The 23,812-nt window shown below is 37.7% G+C and overlaps 1 protein-coding gene and 1 pseudogene across 2 annotated transcripts in view; one reads left to right on the top strand and one right to left on the bottom strand.

The window, feature by feature from the left end:
- SRBD1 (S1 RNA binding domain 1) overlaps positions 1 to 23,812 on the top strand; it is a gene marked incomplete at both ends in the record, with an annotated part of 218,106 nt that overhangs the window by 93,933 nt on the left and 100,361 nt on the right. The window contains one exon of the mRNA XM_079721189.1: positions 14,779 to 14,870. Within this exon, the coding sequence (XP_079577315.1) occupies positions 14,779 to 14,870 (92 nt within the window). The remainder of the gene's footprint in view (positions 1 to 14,778; positions 14,871 to 23,812) is intronic.
- On the bottom strand, positions 4,629 to 4,868 carry LOC307064348 (peptidyl-prolyl cis-trans isomerase FKBP1A-like; annotated as a pseudogene). Its single transcript has one exon. The product of its transcript is annotated as a peptidyl-prolyl cis-trans isomerase FKBP1A-like (transcript).

Consider the following 23,812-nt stretch of genomic DNA (forward strand, 5'->3'; position numbering starts at 1 on the left):
CATCTGAATGAATCCTAGTTTGTTTAGTTTCTGATGTATCTAACCAGATGACTTGACAGTGAACGCTCCTCCCTGAAACACAACTTGTTCTTATGCTTCTTCGGCATCTCCTGCTTTGAGTTTTCCTCAGAAATCATTACTTTTTCATAGACTCAGATCTGAGGAGAAATAAAGTAGACCATCATGCCAATTATGTTAACCTCTGGGAACAAAAATGCTTATTGATTGACCTTCACAAACAACTTTCAAAAAGCTCCAAAGCTTTCTAATTATTGGGAAAACCTGTGAAAAGATGATTGGGAGGCGAGAAGTGGGCAGAGGGTAGGCATCTAAGTAGAAAGAAGCCTGGCCTAACAGTACAGAGACCAGTTTTTCCTTTTTGAGTCTTAGTTTCAGATGATCTTGATTTAATTTTATTTACCTCTTTGGTTCTTTCTAACCCCACAGGTAAAATGAACAGGGCACTTATGATCCTGACTTCCTTATAGGAGTTAGTAGATCTTAAAGCACTTTTAGAAAGCTATAGATATTATGGAAGTGCAGGAGATTCATATTATTTACTTCAGATTAACTGAAAATGACCTTGAGGAAATAATACTCACTTGTAGACTAAGCAAAGAATTCTGTGGCAATTTTTCATCTCTTCATTGAGCCAGTTTGACCAAATTATCAGACAGGATATGGACAGGTGCCATTGCACTCAGCTGTTTTCCCTTTTGTGAGAGCTCTGAGTTGAATGTTTCTCTGGGCAGCTTTGAGAATGTTTCTCACTGCAGCTTTTTCTGAGAGTGGCATCTGGCAGTAGATTGATTTAACCAAGTCTGAGGTTTGCTCTTTTCAGAATGTGCTCTCTAGGCAGCTTCTATGTGGCTCTGACATGACCACATACTGCTGCTGCTTTTCCTGCCTTCCAGCACCACTTCTGAGGCTAAGGCATTCTGACACCTGCCATTTGGAACCTTTACTTGCTGAAAAATGTCAAGATTTTCAGACAAGGTGAAGACAGATATAACTGATCATTCTTCCCTTTCTCAGGAATAGGCTGAGGGCATTTGTTCATAAATGGATGAATTGCTGAAGTGGTATAGTTCCGTTAGTTTGGAGAGAGGCACACTGATTTTGTACCGAAGAGTCAAAGGTGTTTGTTTATGTGTTCTCATTCACCTTTGTACCTATTTGGCATGATACTAATTTGCTGTTAGTATAAGCAAAGGTTTTAGTGATTATTTTTTTGGATTTTATGGAATAAATGGTAAGAGCTGGGGGCAGGGAGGGCAGTTCTCCTTGCACCTTATTGTTATCAAGAACCTCACTAGGGAATTGCAGATTTTGGAGGATGGTCTTCTGTTATGATCATATTGTCATACAGATACACACACACTGATGACTGTCAAATTTTAAACGACCAGGAGTAAGACCTCCTGCTTGAGGTCCTTGCTGCTGCTGCTTCCTTTTTTTTTTCATTGAGCCTTAGTGTTCTAAGACCAGAGGACTGATTGCTAAATAAGGACAGGAAACGTAGTGTAACCTGCTGAGTTTGTTCCTCCTAGTAACTGGTATCTAACTGGCTGAAGAAGGGACTTGAACACTGTTATAAAATGAAGGCTTAAAAAACTATTAACATTATTTTGCTTATTCTTACCTTTCAATCTTATGGATAAATTATAATTGGCTGTATGCTCTTGAGTAAACTCTTTCCTTTATTTCTTACATCTTGATCTTTATCTTGGATCTCAGGGCCAGGAACATCACAGAGATGATGATAGCTTACTTTTGTGTAATTTGGGAAAGATGTTCCAATAACTTTAGTTCTTTTGAATTGCAAAAAATGTAAAAAGGTTGGATGAGATGCCCTGTAAGTTTTATTAGGAGCCAGACCATGTTGAGAGACTGTGGATCACTTGGGAAACTGTATTCTCTGACATCTCTTTGGACAACTTCTTAAGTGGCTTTGAGTGGCTCAGTGAAAAAAGGAGAATGAGTTTTGGCCAACAGCCTTCTTCCTTGTATTGTAATTTATGAAGACTAGTAGAATAATAAAATCCATCTCCAGCAACTGAAAGGCAATGAGGACTAACGGCTTGTATGTTATGAGCAGGGTCCATGAATTAGAACATAAATATTTGAAAACATTTCATAGCAGAAGCATGGGAATTCTTCAGTGTACAAAACTTCTTGATTTGGGTCCTAGGTTGACTTGAATTACATAAAGAAGGATTGTTGTTGCAAATTTAAATGGGTTTTCTTTATCTTTTAACTGGATCCTTCTTATCATTATAGTTTTTCCATAAAATCACAAAATCTGTGTCTTAGGTCATGGTTATAGAAATAGTGTTCACATAAGCTTCTTTTTCTTATGATTTGTTTTGTTATGATTTGTGGACATGGATAATCATCAAGAGGTAAACGTGTAGTAATTTGGGTTTCACCCTGGAAGTGAATCATCTTAATATTGCTTATACCTGAATCAAACATATCCTATGTTTTCCTGAAGTATGTTTTATACATTTGCAAGTTATGGTCCTAGACAATATTTGAATTTTAGCTGCCATCTTTGGCTCCTCTTCACTTAAGGTACAGTAAATTTTCAACAAAGAAAGGGCTGTACTGGTATATGAATTGTTTTAAAATGCCCTGACGTGAAGACTAATAAAAATATCAAAATAAATCAAATGTATCTTTCAGGTAATATGCTCTTTTTCTATAATATCTTCTATGGTGCACCATTTATCTTTATTCCCATTAGTTTGTAAGGTGGACATATTTCTTATATTCTTAAGAACGGTGTCAAAAGCCATGGACTGACCAATGCTTCTGAAAACGCTGACACAGAGGTCCATGTTCTTTTTTTTTTTTTAATTTATTTATCTTATTTTATTTTTGGCTGCATTGGGTCTTCATTGCTGCTGCACGCGGTGCTTTCTCTAGTTGCGGTGAGAGGGGACTACTCTTCCTTGCCATGCCCCACGCGGCTTCTCTTGTTGCAGAGAACAGACTCTAGGTGCACAGTCTTCAGTAGCTGTGGCTCGCAGGCTCTAGAGCGCAGACTCAGTAGTTGTGGCACGTGGGCACAGTAGTTGTGGCTCACAGGCTCTAGAGCGCAGGCTCAGTAGTCGTGGCACATGGGCTTAGCTGCTCCGCAGCATGTGGGATCTTCCCGGACCAGGGCTCGAACCCGTGTCCCCTGCATTGGCAGGCGGATTCTCAACCACTGAGCCACCAGGGAAGCCCTCAGAGGTCCATGTTCTTTAATGCCAGCATGCCATCCAGTGTTCCCAGGTAGGCCCACCTGCAGCTGAATTTATTCATTCCATAATGTATTAAAGCCAGTTAGTTGCAAGTTCTCTTTTCCCTCTCTCATAAAAAGAGTAAATATGTTTAGGATGGTAGTTCTGATAGGCTTTGCTAAAACAAAACAGAAAAGCAGATACTATGTGTGACATTTACATATTGCTTATGCAGATGGAAACCACTAAGCTTTCACATTTTTCAAGGGTTTACTATTTCTTTTGAATTTTTGAGGCATTTTTTGTTGTTGTTGAGAAAAGCCAGCATAAAGCACTTTTATTGCAATAATAAAACTTGAAACTCATATGTAGTGTGGAGGTAGGGGAGCAGGCAGCAGTTTCTCTCACCACATCACTACACAGGACAGCAGGGGGGTGAGAGGGAGAAGCCAGGAAACTCTGAGATCAGCAGGGGGAGCTGAGCATCAAAAAACAGGAGATGCTGAAGCTGTGATTACCAGCATCATTTTCTTCAGACAACCCTCAGGGATTTGTCATGATGGCTGGGCTTTCATGGGTGTTAAGTGTCTACAAACAGCACCTTCAATTTAACTTCTGATAAAAGTTCTTAAAATTTAGGAAGTGGAGCTTTGGATAGCTATGAGATTACAAAAGTCCTGAATATCCATTAGAAAAACCACAGGATGGAAAGAAAAAAAAAAGCCAGGCCATGAAGAAGGCTTCAGAGGTCCCTGCTAGCCCAGGGACAGACCCTGTAGTGTCCAACATCTCAGTGAAAATGATCTGCTTTCAGAAGGCAGAGGGTTAAGGGGAGGGTGGGGTGGGGTAGTGGAGGCCACTTTAGTTTGGGGTCAGGCTTTTCATTCAACCCGAGGACGTCTCTCAACTTGGAGAATAATTCGGCTCTCAAGAGCACCTCAAATCAGCTATGGCTGTGCAGCGCAGCAGCAAGAATGTTTAATAGATATATATAATAGATAAAACTTTCATCCAAAATAAAATAAAATAAAGATTCTTGCACCCCCACACACCAGTTCCTATTCTGAAGTCAACCCATTACTTGTGCTGTTAACACTTGACTAGTACTTAACTGGAAGCCTAGATCCAAAGGACTGAAACTCAGTCTTCACCCCAAAACGAAAACAAACTAAAATGAGTAACTCGAGGTTTATGTAATGTAGTTCAGCTCAACATACATACCAGGAGAAAGGGGAAGAGCAAAGCTGGTGACAGAACACATTCAGCCAAGGAAGATGCTTATACAAAGAGTAGTGGAATTTCAGGAAAAGCTCCATATGGACTCGCTGTGCGCATCTGGAGGCGCCAGATCCTTCCATGGCACATCCAAGAACGGGGAGCTCAGGGAGGAGGCCGTTCCTGTCATTCCAGTTTTAGAAGCTCCACGTCAAAGAGGAGAGTGGCATTTGGTGGGATGACGCCTGGGTGCCCAGCGGCACTGTAGGCATAGTCTGGGGAGACAGTCAGTTTGGCGCTCTGACTCATGCTCATCTGGGCAACCCTTTCTTCCCAGCCTCAGATCACCTCCTTCTTGCCCGGCACAAACTTAAAGGGCTTGTTTCTGTCCCTAGAGGAATCGAATTTCTTTCCATCTTCAAGCATCCTGGTGTAGTGCACCACGCAGGCCTGGCCGTGCCTGGGGAAGGTGCTCCCATCTCTGGGGGAGATGGTCTCCCCCCTCCACTGCCATGGCGGAGGAGGCGGCGGACGCTGGGCAGCGGGCGGGTGGGCGGCGCGACGTGTGGAGTGGACGGAGAGTGGGCCTGGCGGCGGCGCCGCCCCTCTACCTTATCCCATTGCTCAGCGGCTCCTCACACGTGCGCCGCCGCATGCCCCACCCGAGGCTTTAGAACACTGGCTCTCAAAGTGTAGTCCTAGACTTCATCAGTATTTAAAACTTTTATGTTTCAAAAGACCATTAGGAAAATGAAAGGACAAACCAAAAATTTGGAGAAAATACTTGCAAATCATGTATCTGATGCAGGACTTGTATTTAGAATACATAAAAACACTTATAAGTCAATAATAAGGAGACAAGCCAAATAAAAATGGGCAAAGATTTGAACAGATATTCTACTAAAGAAGATTAGGAAAGGCCAACAAAGACATTGAGTAAATGTTCACATCATCAATGATTTAAAAATGTAAAATAAGCCAGAAGTAGATACCACTTCATAACCACTAGAATAGTTGTCAAGAAGGCAACAGCAAGTATTGTCAAGGAAATGAACAAGCTGGAGCCCTTATTCGTTGTACTTAGGCAGTTTCTTAAAAAATTAGACATGGGGCTTCCCTGGTGGCGCAGTGGTTGAGCGTCCGCCTGCCGATGCAGGGGATACGGGTTCGTGCCCCGGTCCGGGAGGATCCCACATGCCGCGGAGCGGCTGGGCCCGTGAGCCATGGCCGCTGAGCCTGTGCGTCCGGAGCCTGTGCTCCACAACGGGAGGGGCCACAACAGTGAGAGGCCCACGTACCACCAAAAAAAAAAAAAAAAAAAATTAGACATGAGTTTACAACCCAGCATTTCCACTCCTGGGAATCTATCCAAGAGAAAAGAAACATAAGTCTACACAAATATTTGTAAATGAATGTTTATAGCAGCATTATTCATAATACCAGAGAACTTGGACCAACCCCAAATTCTATCAACTGGTGAATGGATAAACAAAATGTGGTATTTCTAGAACAGTGGAATACTATTCAGCAATAAAAAAAGAAGTACTGATACTATGGCATGAATGAATCTCAAAAACATTATGCTAAGTGAAGAAGCCAGACAGAAAAGGCCACATGTTTTATGATTCCATTTATATGACATGTCCAGGCAGGTGAATGTATAGAGACAAAAAGTAAATTAGTGGATACCTAGGGTTGGAGATGGGAATGAGGACTGCAAATGGGCGCAAAGGATCTTTTGGGGGTGGAAATGTTCTGAAATTGGATTTTGGTGATGATTGTACAACATTTGCTAAAAGTCATTGAATTGTATACTTAAGATGGGTGAACTTTATGAAATGTAAGTTATACCTTAATAAGACTTTAAAACCTATATGGTCCCAGCAGCATCAGCATCACCAGTGAACTGGTGAGAAATGCAAATTCTCAGCACCAGTGAAGCAGAAGCTCTGGGGGTAGAGACTGGCAATCTGTGTTTTAACAACCTCCAGCAGATTCTGATGTAGGATTAAGTTTGATAACCACTTGAGAATCAAGGAAGGTTAAATGGAGATGTGAGTAGTTTTGGTACAGCTTATGTACATTCAGTCTACCCTTTTACTGTAACTGTAGGAAAGGTTTGAATTAAGGACTGTTGTAGTAGAGTTAAAGAAAATTACAGGGCAGTGGGAGTAAAAATAAACTGGCCTTTCATGTTCTTGATATGCCCCTATGAGAAGCTTTATGATTGTGATGTTTGTGTACCACATATATTAGTAAATTCCTGTGTTCTTTTAGGCTTGCTGTTACTTAACGAACATAGCATAAACAGGTTCATTTGCCATAACGACAGTGGAAGTTTAGATCCTTGAAAGGAATTATTTCTCCTAAATATTTACACAGTGTAATATAGCAGAGCCAGAAATGTGCAGTGATCCCAAGAAAGTAAAGATCTGACCATAGATAAAGAAGTAAATGGAGCAGCCAGCTGAACTGAACAACTCATTCTCTCCCTCCGTCTGTTCAGTGTACTTTTGAAAACCACGATTAGAAAAAGTGGTTGATCTAGAGTCGTCATCTTAGATTTGGCCTGTGCTTTCAGAGCTTGTTTGGGTTTTTTTCCCCTAGCATTATCTGGGTGGCCAAAAGAAATTCTAAAGTTTGAGGCTGCCCCAGAAAAGAGCCTGATGATTCAAACTGGAGACTGCTGGTTGGTGAATATGTTAAGTGAAGTTTGTAGATAGGGTCCCTTAAGTGGGCGGTGATGACTTCTGCAGAGGTATAAGTTCACGTCAGAGGAAAGTAGAGGTTGGCAGGGTGGGGGGTGGGAGGCAAAAACAAACATCAGACAAGGGAGAAAAAGAGGAGTGAGTAACAGGATGTGAAAACTGATAAAATGTACGTGATTTATTAGTGGAGTCCACTGAGATTTTTAGCAGTAGCATTTGGAAGAATATTAGGAAATGTAGCACAAACCATTGTTATTTCCAAAACTTTATTCAACTATTCAACTGTAGGTAAAAAGAACTGGGCTGTTAGTTGCTGGCAAAGTGTATCTTGGCTTCTGTCTCTCTCTTTAATTATTTTATTTCTCATTGTCTTTTTCCCTTTGCTTCTCTCCTTTCTTTTTTGTTCGTTCTTAAAACTTTTAATAATTCACATTTTATTATTTAGCACTTATTATTAGCAAAATATTAGAATATTATAACCCTCTAAATTAGTAATTCTGATTCTGACTACTGTTATTGGATGGATAATAAAGGAATAAAATATCTTGCAATAAGTTTCATTCTGAAAAGTCTATGCCGTAGCAGTCTGAATTCCACTTATTTATTAGTGGATAAATTCCTGTAGATGTACTTAAGCTTTAGAAAAGAAAAAAATAAACAAACTTCTTCCTTTGTAAGAAAACTCTGCAATTCATACTCTTAGATTTATATCTAAATGTAGAGTTGCATTTGAACAAGAATAAACAAACACAGATAATCTGTTATTCTATAAGTAAATACAAGCTGAGTACCTAAAAATTTGACTGTTTTGGAGTTAACTGCAAGAATCAGGAGAAGCATACTTTTTGGTATGTTTGGGGCAGTAGGGATGGCAGGTAGGTTGACATCATGTTCTTTAAATCAGGACATTTCAAAATGTTGACGAAAGCACAAAAATTAGATCAGTACTTCTTCCTTGCCCTCTTAGTTTTTGGGAACTCAGTAGTAGTGAACGTGGAATGCTTACAGTACTGCTGCAAACAACAGCCTCTTTCACAGTTAGTGTTCCGCTCTTTTTTTTTTTTAATTAATTTTATTTTTTTGGCTGCGTTGGGTCTTCACCACTGCACGTGGGTCCTCTCCAGCTGCGGCGAGCAGGGGCCACTCCTTCCCACGGTGTGTGCACCTCACATTGCGGTGGCCTCTCCCATTGCGAAGCACAGGCTCCAGGTGCACGGGTTTCAGCAGTTGTGGCTCACGGGCTCCAGAGAACAGACTCAGCAGCCGGGGTACACGGTCTCAGCTGTTCTGGGGCATGTGGGATCCTCCCGGACCAGGGCTCGAACCCGTGTCCTCTGCGTTGGCTGGCGGACTCTCAATCTCTGCGCCATCAGGGAAGTCCCAGTGTTCTGCTCTTCAAGCCTGCTTTTCGTGTCTTGGTTCAGTGGGGCCCTTGTCCTGGTGCCTGGTCTAACACCACTTAGGCATCAGGCCTTGTGGTTGGTTGCTCCTGTGACTTTTTTCCTTGAGCTCCCTTTAGTGGTATTGTGCAATACTTGTAACAACTTCATGTTGGACTCAAACATAGATGGGGGAAAAAAAAATAAAGGAGGGATTTTTGTTTTTAAAAGGAAAACAGAAGACAGTGAAGGGAAGGGAGAAAGAAAATAAAAGGAATGCTTACCCTGGAGAGTGATGGAGACCGACAATTTCTGCTGGTTCCATTCTTTGTCAGGAACTGCTTCTACCTCAGCAGAGGGACTCAACCTACAAATAGAAAGAAGCGCTCCATCTTTGTTCTTCAGTTTGTTGATTGGCTTTCCCCTTGATGGCATTTGAAGGTACCAGTGATTTTGTCAAATTGAGTGGCCCACTGACAGCAGTAGAAGGGATTTAAGTGTAATATTTTGACACATTGTGGTACATTGTAGCAGCTCAGCATCATTGTGAACATAAGCCAGAAACAGATTCTCATGTGGAATGAATACTATTGTTATGTTTATGGCCCAGAAGAGTCGGTAGCTGTTACTTTGAGGAACCCCAAATTCCAAATTACAGTTCTGTTTGGTAGTTGCTAATTTGGGTTTGTCCTTTTTAGGTTTCTTTTGTGGCTAGAAAGTGTTCATCTGATATGCTATGAGACACTGAAGGAAAAGTAGCCAAGGGAATTCTGTATTGTTGAAATACTGCTCTGTGGATGTGATAAGATGTCCATCCCAGGTTATACTCACCCTCTGTTTGGTAGACATTTTAAGTTCTCACAGGCTTGTTATGGGTCCCCTGTGTAAATAATTACTGTACCATTGCTAGACTTGTTCTCTTTGGAAAATGCTCATTCTTTGAAAGATAGCTTAGAATTTTTTTTAAAAACCTGTGATAGTTGGAGAATGGCTTCTAACTGGTCTTCCACCAGATGGTGCTAGTGTTACATACCTACATGTAAGTTTGGTGCCATTGAAATCTTGAGGTGGTGTATTTCTGCTCTTTTTCTTTTTCACCATATTTTGCCCTCAGTGTTTTTTTTTTTCACACACACTACTTTCCTGGTATACAACTGTGTCACCTCACACCTTTTCTGTTGTGGGTAGTGAATTGATTGTGCTGTGGCGTTCATGAAGAATAACTTGGGGTTTGGATTCACAGGCCAAGGACTAAGTACAACTTAAAAATGTATTTTATATGTACTTTCTTATAAAAGTTTTCATTGTGCATTTGCTTTTTATATGACCTGTATGTACAAATCGAGAGTTATTCTTGACCTTTCTTTCATGTTATAAAACAATATCATAAAATATTATTTGAGGTCTCCTAGGAGTCATGTTTGGAAGTTATTACTAACAAATGATATATTTACCCACATTTAAGTTCAAAATAACTTTGATAACTTTAAAAGAAAGTTTGGTAAAAAAAAAAAATGTTGGCTATTATGCAATATTGAATCTCCTGGCCAGGTAAATAATAGTCATTTGAAACTTAAATTTTAAACTTTTTCTTTTTACAAATAAATATTATAGTTATTGCAGAAAAATTTAAAGAAATAAGAATTCTTTTAAAGGAATAACTCATAGTTAAGTACTATTAATATTAACATAAACCTTTTTTTCTTTTGTATATACCTATATTTTAAAAGTATCAAAGTTGGTCTCATGTCTTAGTTTTATAACCAGCCTTTCCACTTAATACATTACAACAGTAATTTTTAATGACAGTATAGGTTTTCATTAAAGAACTCTTTAATGATAGGCATTTTGGTTTCAGTTTCTTTTGGTTGGAGCTATGCTGTGATGAATAACGCTGTTTAATTTTTTGTGTGAATTAAAATTTCCTTCATATAAATTCTTAAAAATATAATAGCCAGTTCAGAAAGAATGCATATTCTTGTGACTTTTGATCTGTATTTTCAAATTACCATCCAAAAGAGTGTTACAGTTTAAATATCTTTAATAGTATAGGATTTTATTTGTTTCCCTGCTTCCTTATCATCACCAGATTACCTTAGTTTTTATTTATTTTTAATTAAAAAAAATTCTGGGGGGCTGTGCACACGGCTTGCGGGATCTTAGTTCCTCAACCAGGGATCGAACTTGTGCCCCCTGCACTGGAAGCATGGAGTCCTAACCACTGGACTGCCAGGGAATCCCCATGTTAGTTTTTAAAGTGACTAGGTATTGCTCATTTGAGGCTCCCTGAAATGACAATTCATCACTAAATAAAGGAATTTAAAATTGCTTTGATTTTTTTTTATAAATAAGTATCCTTTAAACATTAAATCCTAGAGCCCCTTTTATTTATGGTGGTTTGGTTTTTGGCCTTGTCTCCTATCCCCAAAATACAAACAGCTATCCTTTCATACTTCAAAACAGGTTCTCATATGCAAAACAAAGAATTAAGATCTCTGTTGATTAACTTTTTATAGCATTTTCTGTTACTTGTTGAGAAACTTAGGTCATTTACCTACCCTCTCTTCATATGAATGTTTCTCAGTCTGAAAATTTGGAAAAACTTTTTAGATAAATTATTTTTAAAACTTTAGTGAAATGAGCTGTGCATTTAGTATCGGAACTTTTTAGTACCTATTTTTTTTGGTGGGCAGAAGGAAAAGGAAGCTTCTAGATATTGGTAACACTTAAGCAATTCTAGTATACTTTTATAAAAAATGAGAAACATCAATTTTTATTAGTTTAAGCAAATATATCCTGGCTGATTTTTGATAGCTTACTAAATATTAATTGTGTTTTCATTTAAGTAGGTTAATTTTGAATTGAATTTTCTTGTTAACATAGGAAGCATGCAATTTATTTTAAAATAAGAAAAACAAAAAAGCTATTTTCATATTTGGGAAATAAGAAGAGGGGAGGAGACTCATACAGAGGCTTCAAGCAACGCTGTAAATGAATATGAAAACTATTAGCCCAATAACTTAAAAAAAACAAACAGCTAGTTTTCCTCTCTCATGAAAAAAATTCTCCCATCTCAATTTGGCAAAAGAAATTGCCATTCTTTTACTGTCAGAATGAATAGGCACTGTAAGAAAAGTACTTGCAAACGTGGTTTTAAAAGATTCATCAACATACAATTTATCTTGGTAGAAGAGACTTATAAACTGTGGAGATATAAATTCTGTGGTTTAAACATATATTTGTTTAAAAAATAAAGTACATTATATTGTTAAATGATCAGATTTATGTAACAGCATTGAATTTTACTTGAGATAACAAAAATTGGCATTTTTAACTTGCAGAGTTTTTGTTAAAAATTTTTAAATGAATTTAAAAGTAAATGCACCTTATTGTGGGCATTTCACTTGCTTTTTAGGTTATGAGTGTGTGGTTTATATGTATATATTTTCAAATTAAAAAGCCTAGAAAGACTCTAGAAAAGTGCTGAATTAGATAAAGTGCTTTAAAAATTATCAATTTAATTCTAGAGAATTAGCACATTAACACATAGATCTGGTAAAACGTTAAGTCCAGTGGTAGCTTCTGAAGTGTACTTTCATGTATTTAAAGTTTGATATACCATATGTATCTACTTAGGCATTTGTCTAAACAAACAATTTGAAAGGGCTTCAAGTACTGTAATAATCTCAAAACCTTTGAGTTCAGTTAGAACTGTGTCAGTTAAATTCCTCCAAAATTATAAATTTTACTCAGCCTTGTCTGCTTTATGGCAAAGTAAATAAAATAATCAAATTGCTAAGATTATGAGCCTAATTAGTTTACACCTGAGTGAAATTTGTTTTGTGACGTATAATATGTATTAAATGTTAGATATCTGTATTTTGTGCAAAGTTTACTTTTGCTTTCCTCAAAATATGCTAGAGATAATTGGAATAATTTTCTAATAGTTTATTGGGAAACTTCCTAATAAACAGAAAGTGCCTTGTAAAATCTAGCATACTTTCTACTTAATGTCTATCCTTGAACTCTAAATAGGAAAGAAAAAAAGGAAGGGGGGGAAGGTTATAACTTTTGTTCTTAGCAGCTTCTCCTGGAAAAAATCATCACCACTCCCAGCTTGATTTCTTTCATTTAACTCTTGCCACATATACTTCTTAGATCCTTATATGTTTTATATTGAAGTAATCAGTGTTGAGCTTTTTCTCTTCATTTAGATTATTTAAGCATTCTGATCTGCGCGTAGTACTGAACAGTTTATTGGACCCATGCTGTCTAGTAACTAAAGCATATGAAATTTACTGCATTTTGTATTGATTTAATATTAATGTTAATCTAAAATCTTTGGGTGCAGCGTGTCACATCTGTTTTGTATTCCTCTGTTTAAAAGAAGTGGCAATATGGTATTTGGAGGAATATTTATTATCTGAGTGTTTTTCTTTGCAACAGTTTCCCTCAGTCTTTTGAGAATTATAACTTCCAAGAGACAGTGAATCACCCAGCAAATTCTCAGGTACCCAACTGCTGAAGCCCACAGTTAATGGGAATTTTTATTTACCATTTAAGTTCCTTTGCTCAAATAGAGGTAATTTTGGAGGCTTCTGGCAATGCCAGAAAATAAATTTGTGGTAAGATTTTTTTAAATATTCTTTTCTCTGCACTGCACAGGTACTCTGGGTTTTTATTTTTGGTTTTTTTTTTACATCTTTATTGGAGTATAATTGCTTTACAATGGTGTGTTAGTTTCTGCTTTATAACAAAGTGAATCAGTTATACATATACATATGTTCCTATATCTCTTCCCTCTTGCGTCTCCCTCCCTCCCACCCTCCCTAGATACTCTGGTTTTTTAGAAAAAAATTTGTTAGGCTGAGTGTTCATTTGTGTTTGAAACAAATTTTCCATGGCTGATGGCTGACTATTCTTATTTATCCTAAGTTTCATAAAGGGGTTGGTTTTGTGCTTTGTATATAATATGCACCTCTTATTGTATCATGATGATGCTGTTGATGAGGAACAGGATGAGCAGCCTTGCTTTTCAGTTGCAGAGTGTTCATTTTCCCTATTATGAAATTTCGGTTAGTAGATCTTGGTTGTAAAAGATACAAATCATCTCGTTGCCCCCAAATAATCTTCTCAAGTCTCTGTGGTTTATAATTGTTGTCAAAGTTCAATCAAGAGTTCTTCAAAGAACTCTTTGGAGTAGCAAACTAACCGTTTCACATTTTACTTATCAGTGTTGAGTTGTTACAGTGGAGCAATATGTTAAAAGTTATCTGCTCAACTTGTCTCACAATTGAAGTAACTACTGAAGAGCAGAGAATGGGAGAGGTTTCTAAGGGTGGATTAAAAATTAAGCACTAACATGTTTCTGCTTTTGCATTGTGACATCTAGATGGTCACATGGTAGAGAACCAAAGGTATTGTAAATACTTAAAGTAGATGATGTTTCTTTACGTATTATGTCATAAAGAAAGCCTCTAATTTTAAAATGTTTGGTAAACTGTACAAATGTCAACCACTATACAACCGTCATCTGTAAGAGAGTGCTGCCATTGTGGATTGTAGAGTATATGGAGCCAAAAGAGAAAGGAGCAGGATGATATGTGTGATGCTTTGAGTAAAGAAATGATGAAATGAAGTGGTTTAACACCTGCCTGAAGTGGTATGTTTCAAGTTCACCAAAAGGATGATTTCAGACCCTCCTGGAAAGAAGTGGGATCCTGTCTGATCCCCTTCCTTTTCACATTGTGGTTGTTAATTATAACCAAGTAATAATAGTGGCAGTGTTCATGGCAATGGTTTTTTGTGTATATCCACATATGCACATATCCACACACATGTCTGTGCTTCCCAAGATGCTTTAGAATGATTAATTCAGACGGGAGTCATAAATGTCAGTCAATAATGGATTATAAACACAAGAGGAGCTAAGTATTCTGAAAATTTTGATGTTGGCATCATGGAGGAGTATCCATTGTGTTCATTTATAAACTCTCTCTTAAACAGAAAACGACTGAATGAATTCATTATGGATTTAAGCCTGTGTATTTCCTATGTGTAGAAAACAAGCATTGCTTAATCACTTTATGTTAATGTAAAATTAAATAGTATAGGTATCATTGAAACATAAATTATGAGAGTGCTTTGCCCTGCAGTTTTCTTTTCTTATAATACCTAGTCTCATTCATTTATTTTCTTTGGGCAGGTAGAAAGTTTGGAAAATGATATTCCCCTTTTCTTTCTTTTCAGTATCGTCAGTGAAGCAGGAGCATCAGTCTACAGTGTCAGCCCTGAAGCTAATAAAGAGATGCCAGGACTGGACCCTAATTTGAGAAGTGCAGGTAAGAAACTGTGGGTCATCACTAAAGCGTGTGATTTTGATATTTTGGACTTGTATTTGTAGCAAGCAAAATATTTAAATATCCAAGAAATTTTAGAAGATATATTGCAGTCATGTTAGAAAGAAAGTGTTTGATTGGAATAATACTGGGAATTATGGAAAAGAAGTGGAAGAATACTGCTTTTAAAGAACACTGCATAGTATTCTAGAGTATGGTGAAAAATTAGCCCAAAACATCTTTAGTAAAATTAAATGCTAGAGAGTTAATAGTAAAAACAATAAAATACTCAGTTCTCTTATTATTATTGCAAAATATTACTTATTACAGCTTTTTGTTGGAGGAAAGTAATATATTAACATAAAATATTTAAAGTGCAAATGTATAAACATGCACAGACTTTCAGGCTATAGCTAAATATTTGTTAAATGACCAGTTTCTCTTTCCTTGCTAATAGGAATTGTCATTACTGCATTGTTTAAATAAGCCTGATTTGATTTTCGTTGTATAAAATTGCTTTGATTTCTGTGATGTGGAATAGTTTAAATCTTGTGTGTGAAGAAATTAAAGATATTTTGAGGGCTTCCTGGTGGCACAGTGGTTGAGAATACGCCTACCAATGCGGTGGACACGGGTTCGAGCCCTGGTCCAGGAAGATCCCACAAGCTGCGGAGCAGCTAAGCCCATGCACCACAGGTACTGAGCCTGCACTCTAGGGCCCGCGGGCCACAACTACTGAAGCCCGCATGCCTAGAGCCTGTCCTCCGCAACAAGAGAAGCCACTGCAATGAGAAGCCTGCAATGAAGAGTAGCCCCTGCTTGCTGCATCTAAAAAGAAAGCCTGTGCACAGCAACAGAGACCCAATGCAACCAAAAATAAATAAATTAATTAATTTTTTAAAAAGATATTTTGGTACATCTAATGACAATAATTGGTATCACAAGCAAAATATAGATCTGGTCAGAGCATTTTTCTGTGTAATAGGTGGATATTTAGACTACTTTGTTAGAAGTGGGTTGTGTATGTGTGTTTACTGATTTATTATTATTATTTTTTAATGGACGTATAGTTGATTTACAATATTATATTAGTTTCAGGTGCACAGCATTGTGATCCAGTATTTTTACAGGTTACACTCCATTATAACTTCTTACAAGATAATGGCTATAATTCCCATTGCTATACAATATATCCTTGTTGTTTATCTATTTTATATATAGTAGTTTGTATCTCTTAATCCCCCAATTTGGGGAAATTCCAAATTAGGGGAAATAGGCTTTTTGTTTAATTTTTTTTCCTTAAATATTCTCATCAAATTTCATTGACTGTTCTTGAAATCTACACCTGGTGATATGTATTTGAAAATTTTTGCGTTAATCTAAAGTTAAAAACTTCTTTTTTGATCCAAAAGAACTTGTAGTTTCCCTTCAGTTGTTCATTCCACGACACAGTCCCCTGACTAACAGATCATCTTTTCTTTTTAAAATATTTATTTATTTATTTTCTTTTAATTTCTTTGGCTGCTTCCGGTCTTCGTTGTGGCACGCAGCCTTCTCTCTAGTTGTGGCGTGTGGGTTTTCTCTCTCTAGTTGTGGCGCTTGGGCTCCAGAGTGCTTGGGCTCCAGAGCGCTTGGGCTCTGTAGTTTGTGGAATGCGGGCTCTCTAGTTGAGGCGCGAGGGCTTAGTTGCCCCAAGGCATGTGGGATCTTAGTTCCCCGACCAGGGATCAAACCCACGTCCTCTGCATTGGAAGGCAGATTCTTTACCACTGGACTACCAGGGAAGTCCCCTAAAATGGTCATCTTTTCAAACTCAGATCCCAGCTCAAAATCTTGCTTCTTCAGTGAAGCTTTTCTCTGTCACATCAACTCAGTGTGGTCTCTGCCTCCTTGCCATGTTCTCTTTTGGTACTTGCCTTGTAATAACAATAGTAATAATAATAATAGGAGGAGGAGGAGGGAGCTGCTAACACTAATCTTTTTTAAGCACTTAATGTATATGAAACATTGTGGTAAATACATTACCAGGATTATTTTATTTAATCCTCACAATTGCCCTATGAGTCATTTATTATTCCCACTTTACAGATGAGGAAACCAAGGCTTAAAGAGGCCTCATAGCCAAGTAAGTGTGTACATAATATTTATGTACGTAACTTCTGTAATAAAAGGATACTTTTCTTTATAAAAAATAAAATTCAGAGCCTCCCAAGTGGGCACTGAAAGGTAATCATCCAACAGGGCATTAGAGAAATATTATATAGGAGGTGGCAGTCCCTCAGACTTCCCTTTGCTAAGGGGGCTGCTATTTCCTCTTCACCACTGGCCCGTGTGGATACATAACTGCCACAGTATTATAAGGGAACAAGGTCACAACATTCTAACAAGACTCTATGAAAATAGGAAATAATAAAAAGGGGAATTGGTATATAGTCCTAATTACTCTGATTTCAAAACCTAGTTGTGTCTTCAGTTTGTGATTCACTGCAGGTGTGCAATTTTTCTTTGTCTTAGCTTGTTTCCACATTGGCAGTGACTATGTTTGATCCCTATCAACTCAAAACACCTACCTAGACATTCGGAGTCTTCAAAGTCTGGTCCTGGAAGCAAATATTGAAATTAACTGAGAGTCTCCACTCTTGGCTTTCTAGGCCCCACTTCCATTTCAGTTCCTGTTTTCTCACTAGGCATCTTTCTCTTTCCTAGTGATTGATGCCTGGGATGACTTCGTACTTCATCGGAGACCTGACCTATCTATGGGTGTGGGTTTTACCTTTCAACCCTCCATAAGTTTACCATATCAAATATAACAGAACCTCAACATTCATACAAGTGTTAAACATATGTAAGAAATGACCTTTATCTTACTACATCTTCTTGACCAGTTTATCAGCTTATTGAAAACAGAAGTTATCCTTATATATGCTTACATTCCCCTCATAATAAATACATTGTACTGAGAGTTTAAATTGGATGGATAGAATAGTAGATAGTTGGTATTAAAACGTTTATTATGGATTTCTGATTTAAAATGAAGATTAAATATACCTGTTACTCCTTCACTCTCTTCTGAGATCTCATTAAAATGACAGTAACTTGATAGAATGAAGGCATAAACTTACTAGGACAAGGAGAATGGGAGAGGAGATAACAGCAACAATAGTTTTGAAGCTGGAAACCGGATGAGATCTAGCCAACTTGAGAAAGTGGAATACTGAGACAGCATTGTAGAAAACAGAGCTAACCTGAAATAGATCGTAGGAACCCTGAAGACTCAGGAAATGCACTAAGCACCTTTAGAAGTATCTTGGGAGGGCTGAGAATGGGTCTAAAATAAGAGGATTGATTGAAAGTCGTTTAAAAAGCAGTGAGATCAAGTTAAACATAGAATATCATATAACCCAGCAATCCCACTCCTTGGTATATACTCAAAAGAATTGAAAACAGGTACTCAGCAAATACTTGTACACAGATGCTCATAGCAGCACTATTCACAATAGCCCAAAACTGGAAACAACCCAAATGTCCATCAGCAGGTGAATAGATAAACAAAATGTGGTCTATCCATACGATGGAAGAGTAAGAAAGAATGAAGTAATGATACATGCTACAACATGAATAAACCTTGAAAACATGCTAAGTGAAAGAAGCTAAACACAAAAGATCACATATTGTATGATTGCATATATGTGAAATGTCCAGAATAGGCAAATCTGCAGACACAGAGAGCTGATTGGTGGTTGCCAGGGGCTGGGGAGAGGGAACAATGAAGAGCGACTGTTTAATGTGTACAGGGTTTCCTTTGGGGGTGATGAAAATGTTTTGGAACTTGATAGAGGTGGTGGTGGTTTGCACAATGTTGTAAGTATGCTAAATACCACTGAATGGTACACCTTAAAATGGTTAAGTTTACGTTATGTGAATTTCACATCAGTAAAAAAAGAAGAAATGAATTAGACCTCCCATTCCACACAGTTGAGTAACTGTCCTTCTTCCACTTTTGCAGAAGACTGGAGAATTGTTCTCTAGAGAGGGTTAAACCGAAGGTTTCTACACTGGAGGACATGGGTTATAGGTGAGAGTGGGAATACCTACTAAAAAAAAAGAGATTAAATAATTATTGACATGCTGTTGTAGATACCTTAGAGAGGACTAAGTCTTCCATGTGGGAGACTAGGGGATTCTGACTAACACAAGAGAAAACACCTAAAGAAACTGAGATCAGAGATTTCACAAAGAAATGGCCAAATCACCCTATAGTGAAGCCCACAGTTGACAAACCTCACCTTTGAGCAAAGCACTTACAGTCAGCTTTTTAGTACCCTACCCCTGATGGAAAGTCTAGGGTCACTTAACATGTAAGGAAAACTTATGCTATTAAAGACAGATGCCAAAATATGGGGTGGGAGGTGGGGTACACTACATGGAAGAAATAGAGACTATACAGAAAGAAGAAAAATAAAGAAAAAGTTTGATATCCATAGAGAAAAGATATTTCTTTCAAATTTAAGGGTATATTTGCATAAAGTAAAATTCACCCTTTTTAGGTACACCATCTATGAATTTTGAAAAGCTTGTACTAGTCAGGGAACCACAACCACTGCAATCAAGATATAGAGTATTTATATTAGGTCAACAGATTTGTCAGCTCCTTATTGAAAAATGTAATTACTAATTAGAGGATCAAGATTAAGATAAATTTGCATTAAGAGCATTAAAACTACATTTTAATAAGCTTTTTAGTGAAGAAATTCTAATTTGAAGTTGTTGAATGAAATAAGACAGCATGGGGATTCCTCTGTTGCTGTCTGATGGCAAGAGGAAGTATAAAAAAGAAGTGAGTGTTGGACTTTAAAAATAAAGATTTCCACTTTGATATTCTCAGATAACAGAGTAAGGCAAATTTTAAAGAGAACACAGTTTAGTACAGTCTTTTAAGCAATACATTTACTTGCTCTGGAAGCTTTAAGCTTCTGTGTATTTCATGGAACTGAAGACCAAAACCAATAGAACCCCTTTTGTCCTTTGGATATAAGATACCTTATGAATGAGGGGGAAATGTTGTTTTCAGTGCTACTGCATATGGCTCTCTGGTTGCCTTTTAGGATGATAGTCTTCACTCAGTCGAAGCTCCTTTTCCCTGCTTTTTACTGTCTTCCTTTACACAATATATTTCATTACTGTTTAACAAATTACCATTTATTAAAAATGAAATTCCTATATGTACTTTTTCCCCTTTTTCCTTGGTCTGTCTAGTCTGCTACAACGCAAGAGTCTTTCAATTACTGTGGCTTATAATATGACTTGCCTTAATCTTTTTTTTAATTGCACTTGTCCTATGCATTTCTTTCTTTCTATGTAAACTTTAGAGCCATTTAACTAATATTTTTCAAACTCTGTAGAAATACAGTGAAATTCCATTAAATTTATACCATGAAGGTTGAACCAGGTTATGCACATTTTATTTTTCTTACTCACCCACAGTACACACACACACACACACACACACACACACACACACAGTGAATGGATTCTCCTTCATGATATTTTCTTATTGGTTGTTGATGGCATATGGTGGAGCATCAGTTTTTGTCTGGGTGTCTTGAAACCAGCCAACTGATTGAAATCTTATTAGTTCTGATATTTTTTCAGTTGACTTGCTTGGGTTTTCTAAGTAGACAGTCATCATCTGCAAGTAATAATAATCTAGTTTCTGTCTTTTGAGTAATTATACCTTCTTTCTTTTCTCTTCCAATTGCGTTGACTAGAACTTCCTAAACAGTGGTAAGTAGTCGCAGTGATACAGAGAAATGTTGACGTTACATGTGGGCAAAATAGTCAATATTTGCCATACGTTTGGACATACTGCATTTAAAAAATACATAGCAACTTGGGCTTCCCTGGTGGCGCAGTGGTTAAGAGTCCGCCTGCCGATGCAGGGGACAAGGGTTCGTGCCCCGGTCTGGGAAGATCCCACATGCTGCAGAGCGGCTAGGCCCGTGAGCCATGGCGCTGAGCCTGCGCATCTGGAGCCTGTGCTCCGCAAGGGGAGAGGCCACAACAGTGAGAGGCCCGCCTACCGCAAAAAAAAAAAAAAAAAAAAAAAAATACATAGCAACTTCATTGAGATATAGTTTACATAGCATACAGTTTACCCTTTTAAAGTATATGTCATCATTTTTTAGTATAGTCAGAGTTGTGTAACTATTGCCACTATCCAATTTTAGAATATTTTCATTGCCCCTAGAAACCCTATACCCATTAGCAGTCGGTCCCCCCTCCCCTCTTCTTCCCAATCCCTGGAAAACACTAATCTACCTTCTAGACGTCTATATGGATTTGCCTATTCTGGATATTTCATATAAATGGCATCATTACAATATGAGGTCTTTTGTGATTGGCTGGCTTCTTTCACTTAGCATAGTGTTTTCAAAGTTCACTCATGCTGTAGCATATATCAGTACTCCATTCCTTTGTATTGCCAAATAATTTACCATTATGCAGGTATACCACATTGTATTCATCCATTTATCAGTTGTTGGATATTTGGGTTGTTTTCACCTTTTTGGCTATTATGAATAATGCTGCTGTGAACATCCATGAACAAGATTTTATGTAGACCGATGTTTTCATTTCTTTTGAGTATGTACCTAGGAGTAAAAACTTGGGCACATAGGGACATAGGGTAACATGTTACATAAGTAACATGTTCCAGAAGTCTTTTTGACTTCTTCTACTATACTTTCCTCACCATTCCTTCTCTGCCTCTTTCACCATTTCCTCCTTCTCTTTTCTGTCTCAAGATATGAATGTGCCCCAAGTTTCGGGCCATGATTCTTACTCCCTCTTCTTTTTTTTTTATCAGCAATCTACTAAACTCCTTTTGCCTGAACTACTTACCTGTCTCTGACTTTCAGAAATCTGTTGTCAGCCTGATCATTATTACTGTTTATTGCATAACCCTTCTCTTGATTATCCTGCCAGCAGGAAAACAACACCATCTTTTCTCCAAAGCCTGAGCATACTACTTTTCGAATTCTACTTTAAACAATGTTCATCTCTCTCCCTCCTCCTGCCTCCCATCTCCTCCATGCTTGGGTTTCTATGCTACACAGAATGAGCAGCATCTGAAAGTGAAATGCCAATTCTAGAAATATTAGATCTATGTCAGGGGTTGTTTACTGGGTACACTGTAACTCCAGAAGCCATTGGGACTTATTGTAGAAGTAATATGTCATCTAGAAGCCATCATTTTTAATCCATTGTTGCTAATATTTAGCAATATTAGGATGAACAAAGGATACACTGGCAGTGAACTGTTAGGAGGGAATCCAGTAAAAAATAGTTTAAAAGCCTTTTGTGTATTTCAGAAATGTTAGAATATGGGATCTATACTCACACAGTTTCTAAGTTTAGGTTTTCATAATGTGGGTTTTCCTGAAGGTGTCGATTTGAGAGATTTACCTATTATTGATATACTTTTATTGAATTTCTAATATTGCCTTCCTACACAGCAAACGTTCTGATGCCTATTACCTTAACTTGGTCTACTGTTGTGGGTTGTTTTTTTAATCCGAAAATATTTTGGCAATGTATGTACGTGTTTGAAAATCACTCTTATTGTATAATATATGTAAAGGCTAGAATAAAGAAATAATACAGTTGAGTTGTCCCTTGGTATCCGCAGGAGATTGGTTTCAGGACCCGTCTCAGATACCAAAATCCAAGGATGCTCAAGTCCCTTATATAAAATAGTATAGTATTTGCATATAACCTATGCACATCCTCCAATATACTTTGAATCATCTCTAGATTACTTATAATACCTAATACAATGTAAATGTTATGTAAATAGTTGTAAGTGCAATATAAATAGTTGCTGAGAGCATCAGATTCAAGTTTTCCTTTTTGGAACTTTATGGAATTTATTTTTCGAATATTTTTTTTTTTTTTAATTTTTTTTTTTTTTTTTTTGCGGTACGCGGGCCTCTCACTGTTGTGGCCACTCCCGTTGCAGAGCACAGGCTCCGGACGCGCAGGCTCAGCGGCCATGGCTCACGGGCCCAGCCGCTCCGCGGCATGTGGGATCTTCCCAGACCGGGGCACGAACCCGTATCCCCTGCATCGGCAGGCGGACTCTCAACCACTGCGCCACCAGGGAAGCCCTCGAATATTTTTGATCCATAGTTGGTTGAATCTGTGGATGTGAAACCCACAGATATGGAGGGTTGACTGTATTTGCTTTTAGAGGATATCAGGTATTTCTCTGGTGGCATATGTTTTCGTATGACTATAAATGTGGTTATTAAAGGAAACCATTTCTCCTATAACCTGACATGCTTGCACTAATTAACTTTTTATGAGATTTGATGAGAAAGGTGTATGTGAAGGCCTTGGAATCCCCATCTCTTCTGTGGGAGAAATAGGCAGATTGTAAAACATCAGCTTATTGCTCTCTAAGCTTGCTTTGCAAGCTGCCATTGTCACTGTCTGTTAGCAGTAATAATAAAAGATATGAAAAAGACTTGAATGTGCAGTGAACTTTATGTTCACAGTAGATCTTATCTCTGATGAGAGGCGGCACAAATCAGTGACTGGAGACTCTGATAGTTACTTCTAAGAAGTGGCTTCTTTTACCAGACCTTGAACAGTTTAACACGAAAACAGGCATGGGGTTTCCTTTAATGGCCTTAATGTTTTTACTTAATGAATTTATATTTCATCCAACCTTCTGTATGAGTAGGTGACACTGACTAGCTTTCATGTGTTTAGAAAATAAAAGCTGTTCATTTGTAAACACTCAATGCAACTAAATTTCTTTTCTCTAACTAAATCTATCTTATAAGCTAAATTAGTTATGAGGTTTTGTTAATAACATATGGCTTTTAAAAAGATGATAATAAATGATGACTAAATAAAAATCATGACACGAAGGATGTTTAAAG

This window comes from Hyperoodon ampullatus, assembly GCF_949752795.1.
Source record: "Hyperoodon ampullatus genome assembly, chromosome: 15".
NCBI lineage: Eukaryota > Metazoa > Chordata > Mammalia > Artiodactyla > Ziphiidae > Hyperoodon > Hyperoodon ampullatus.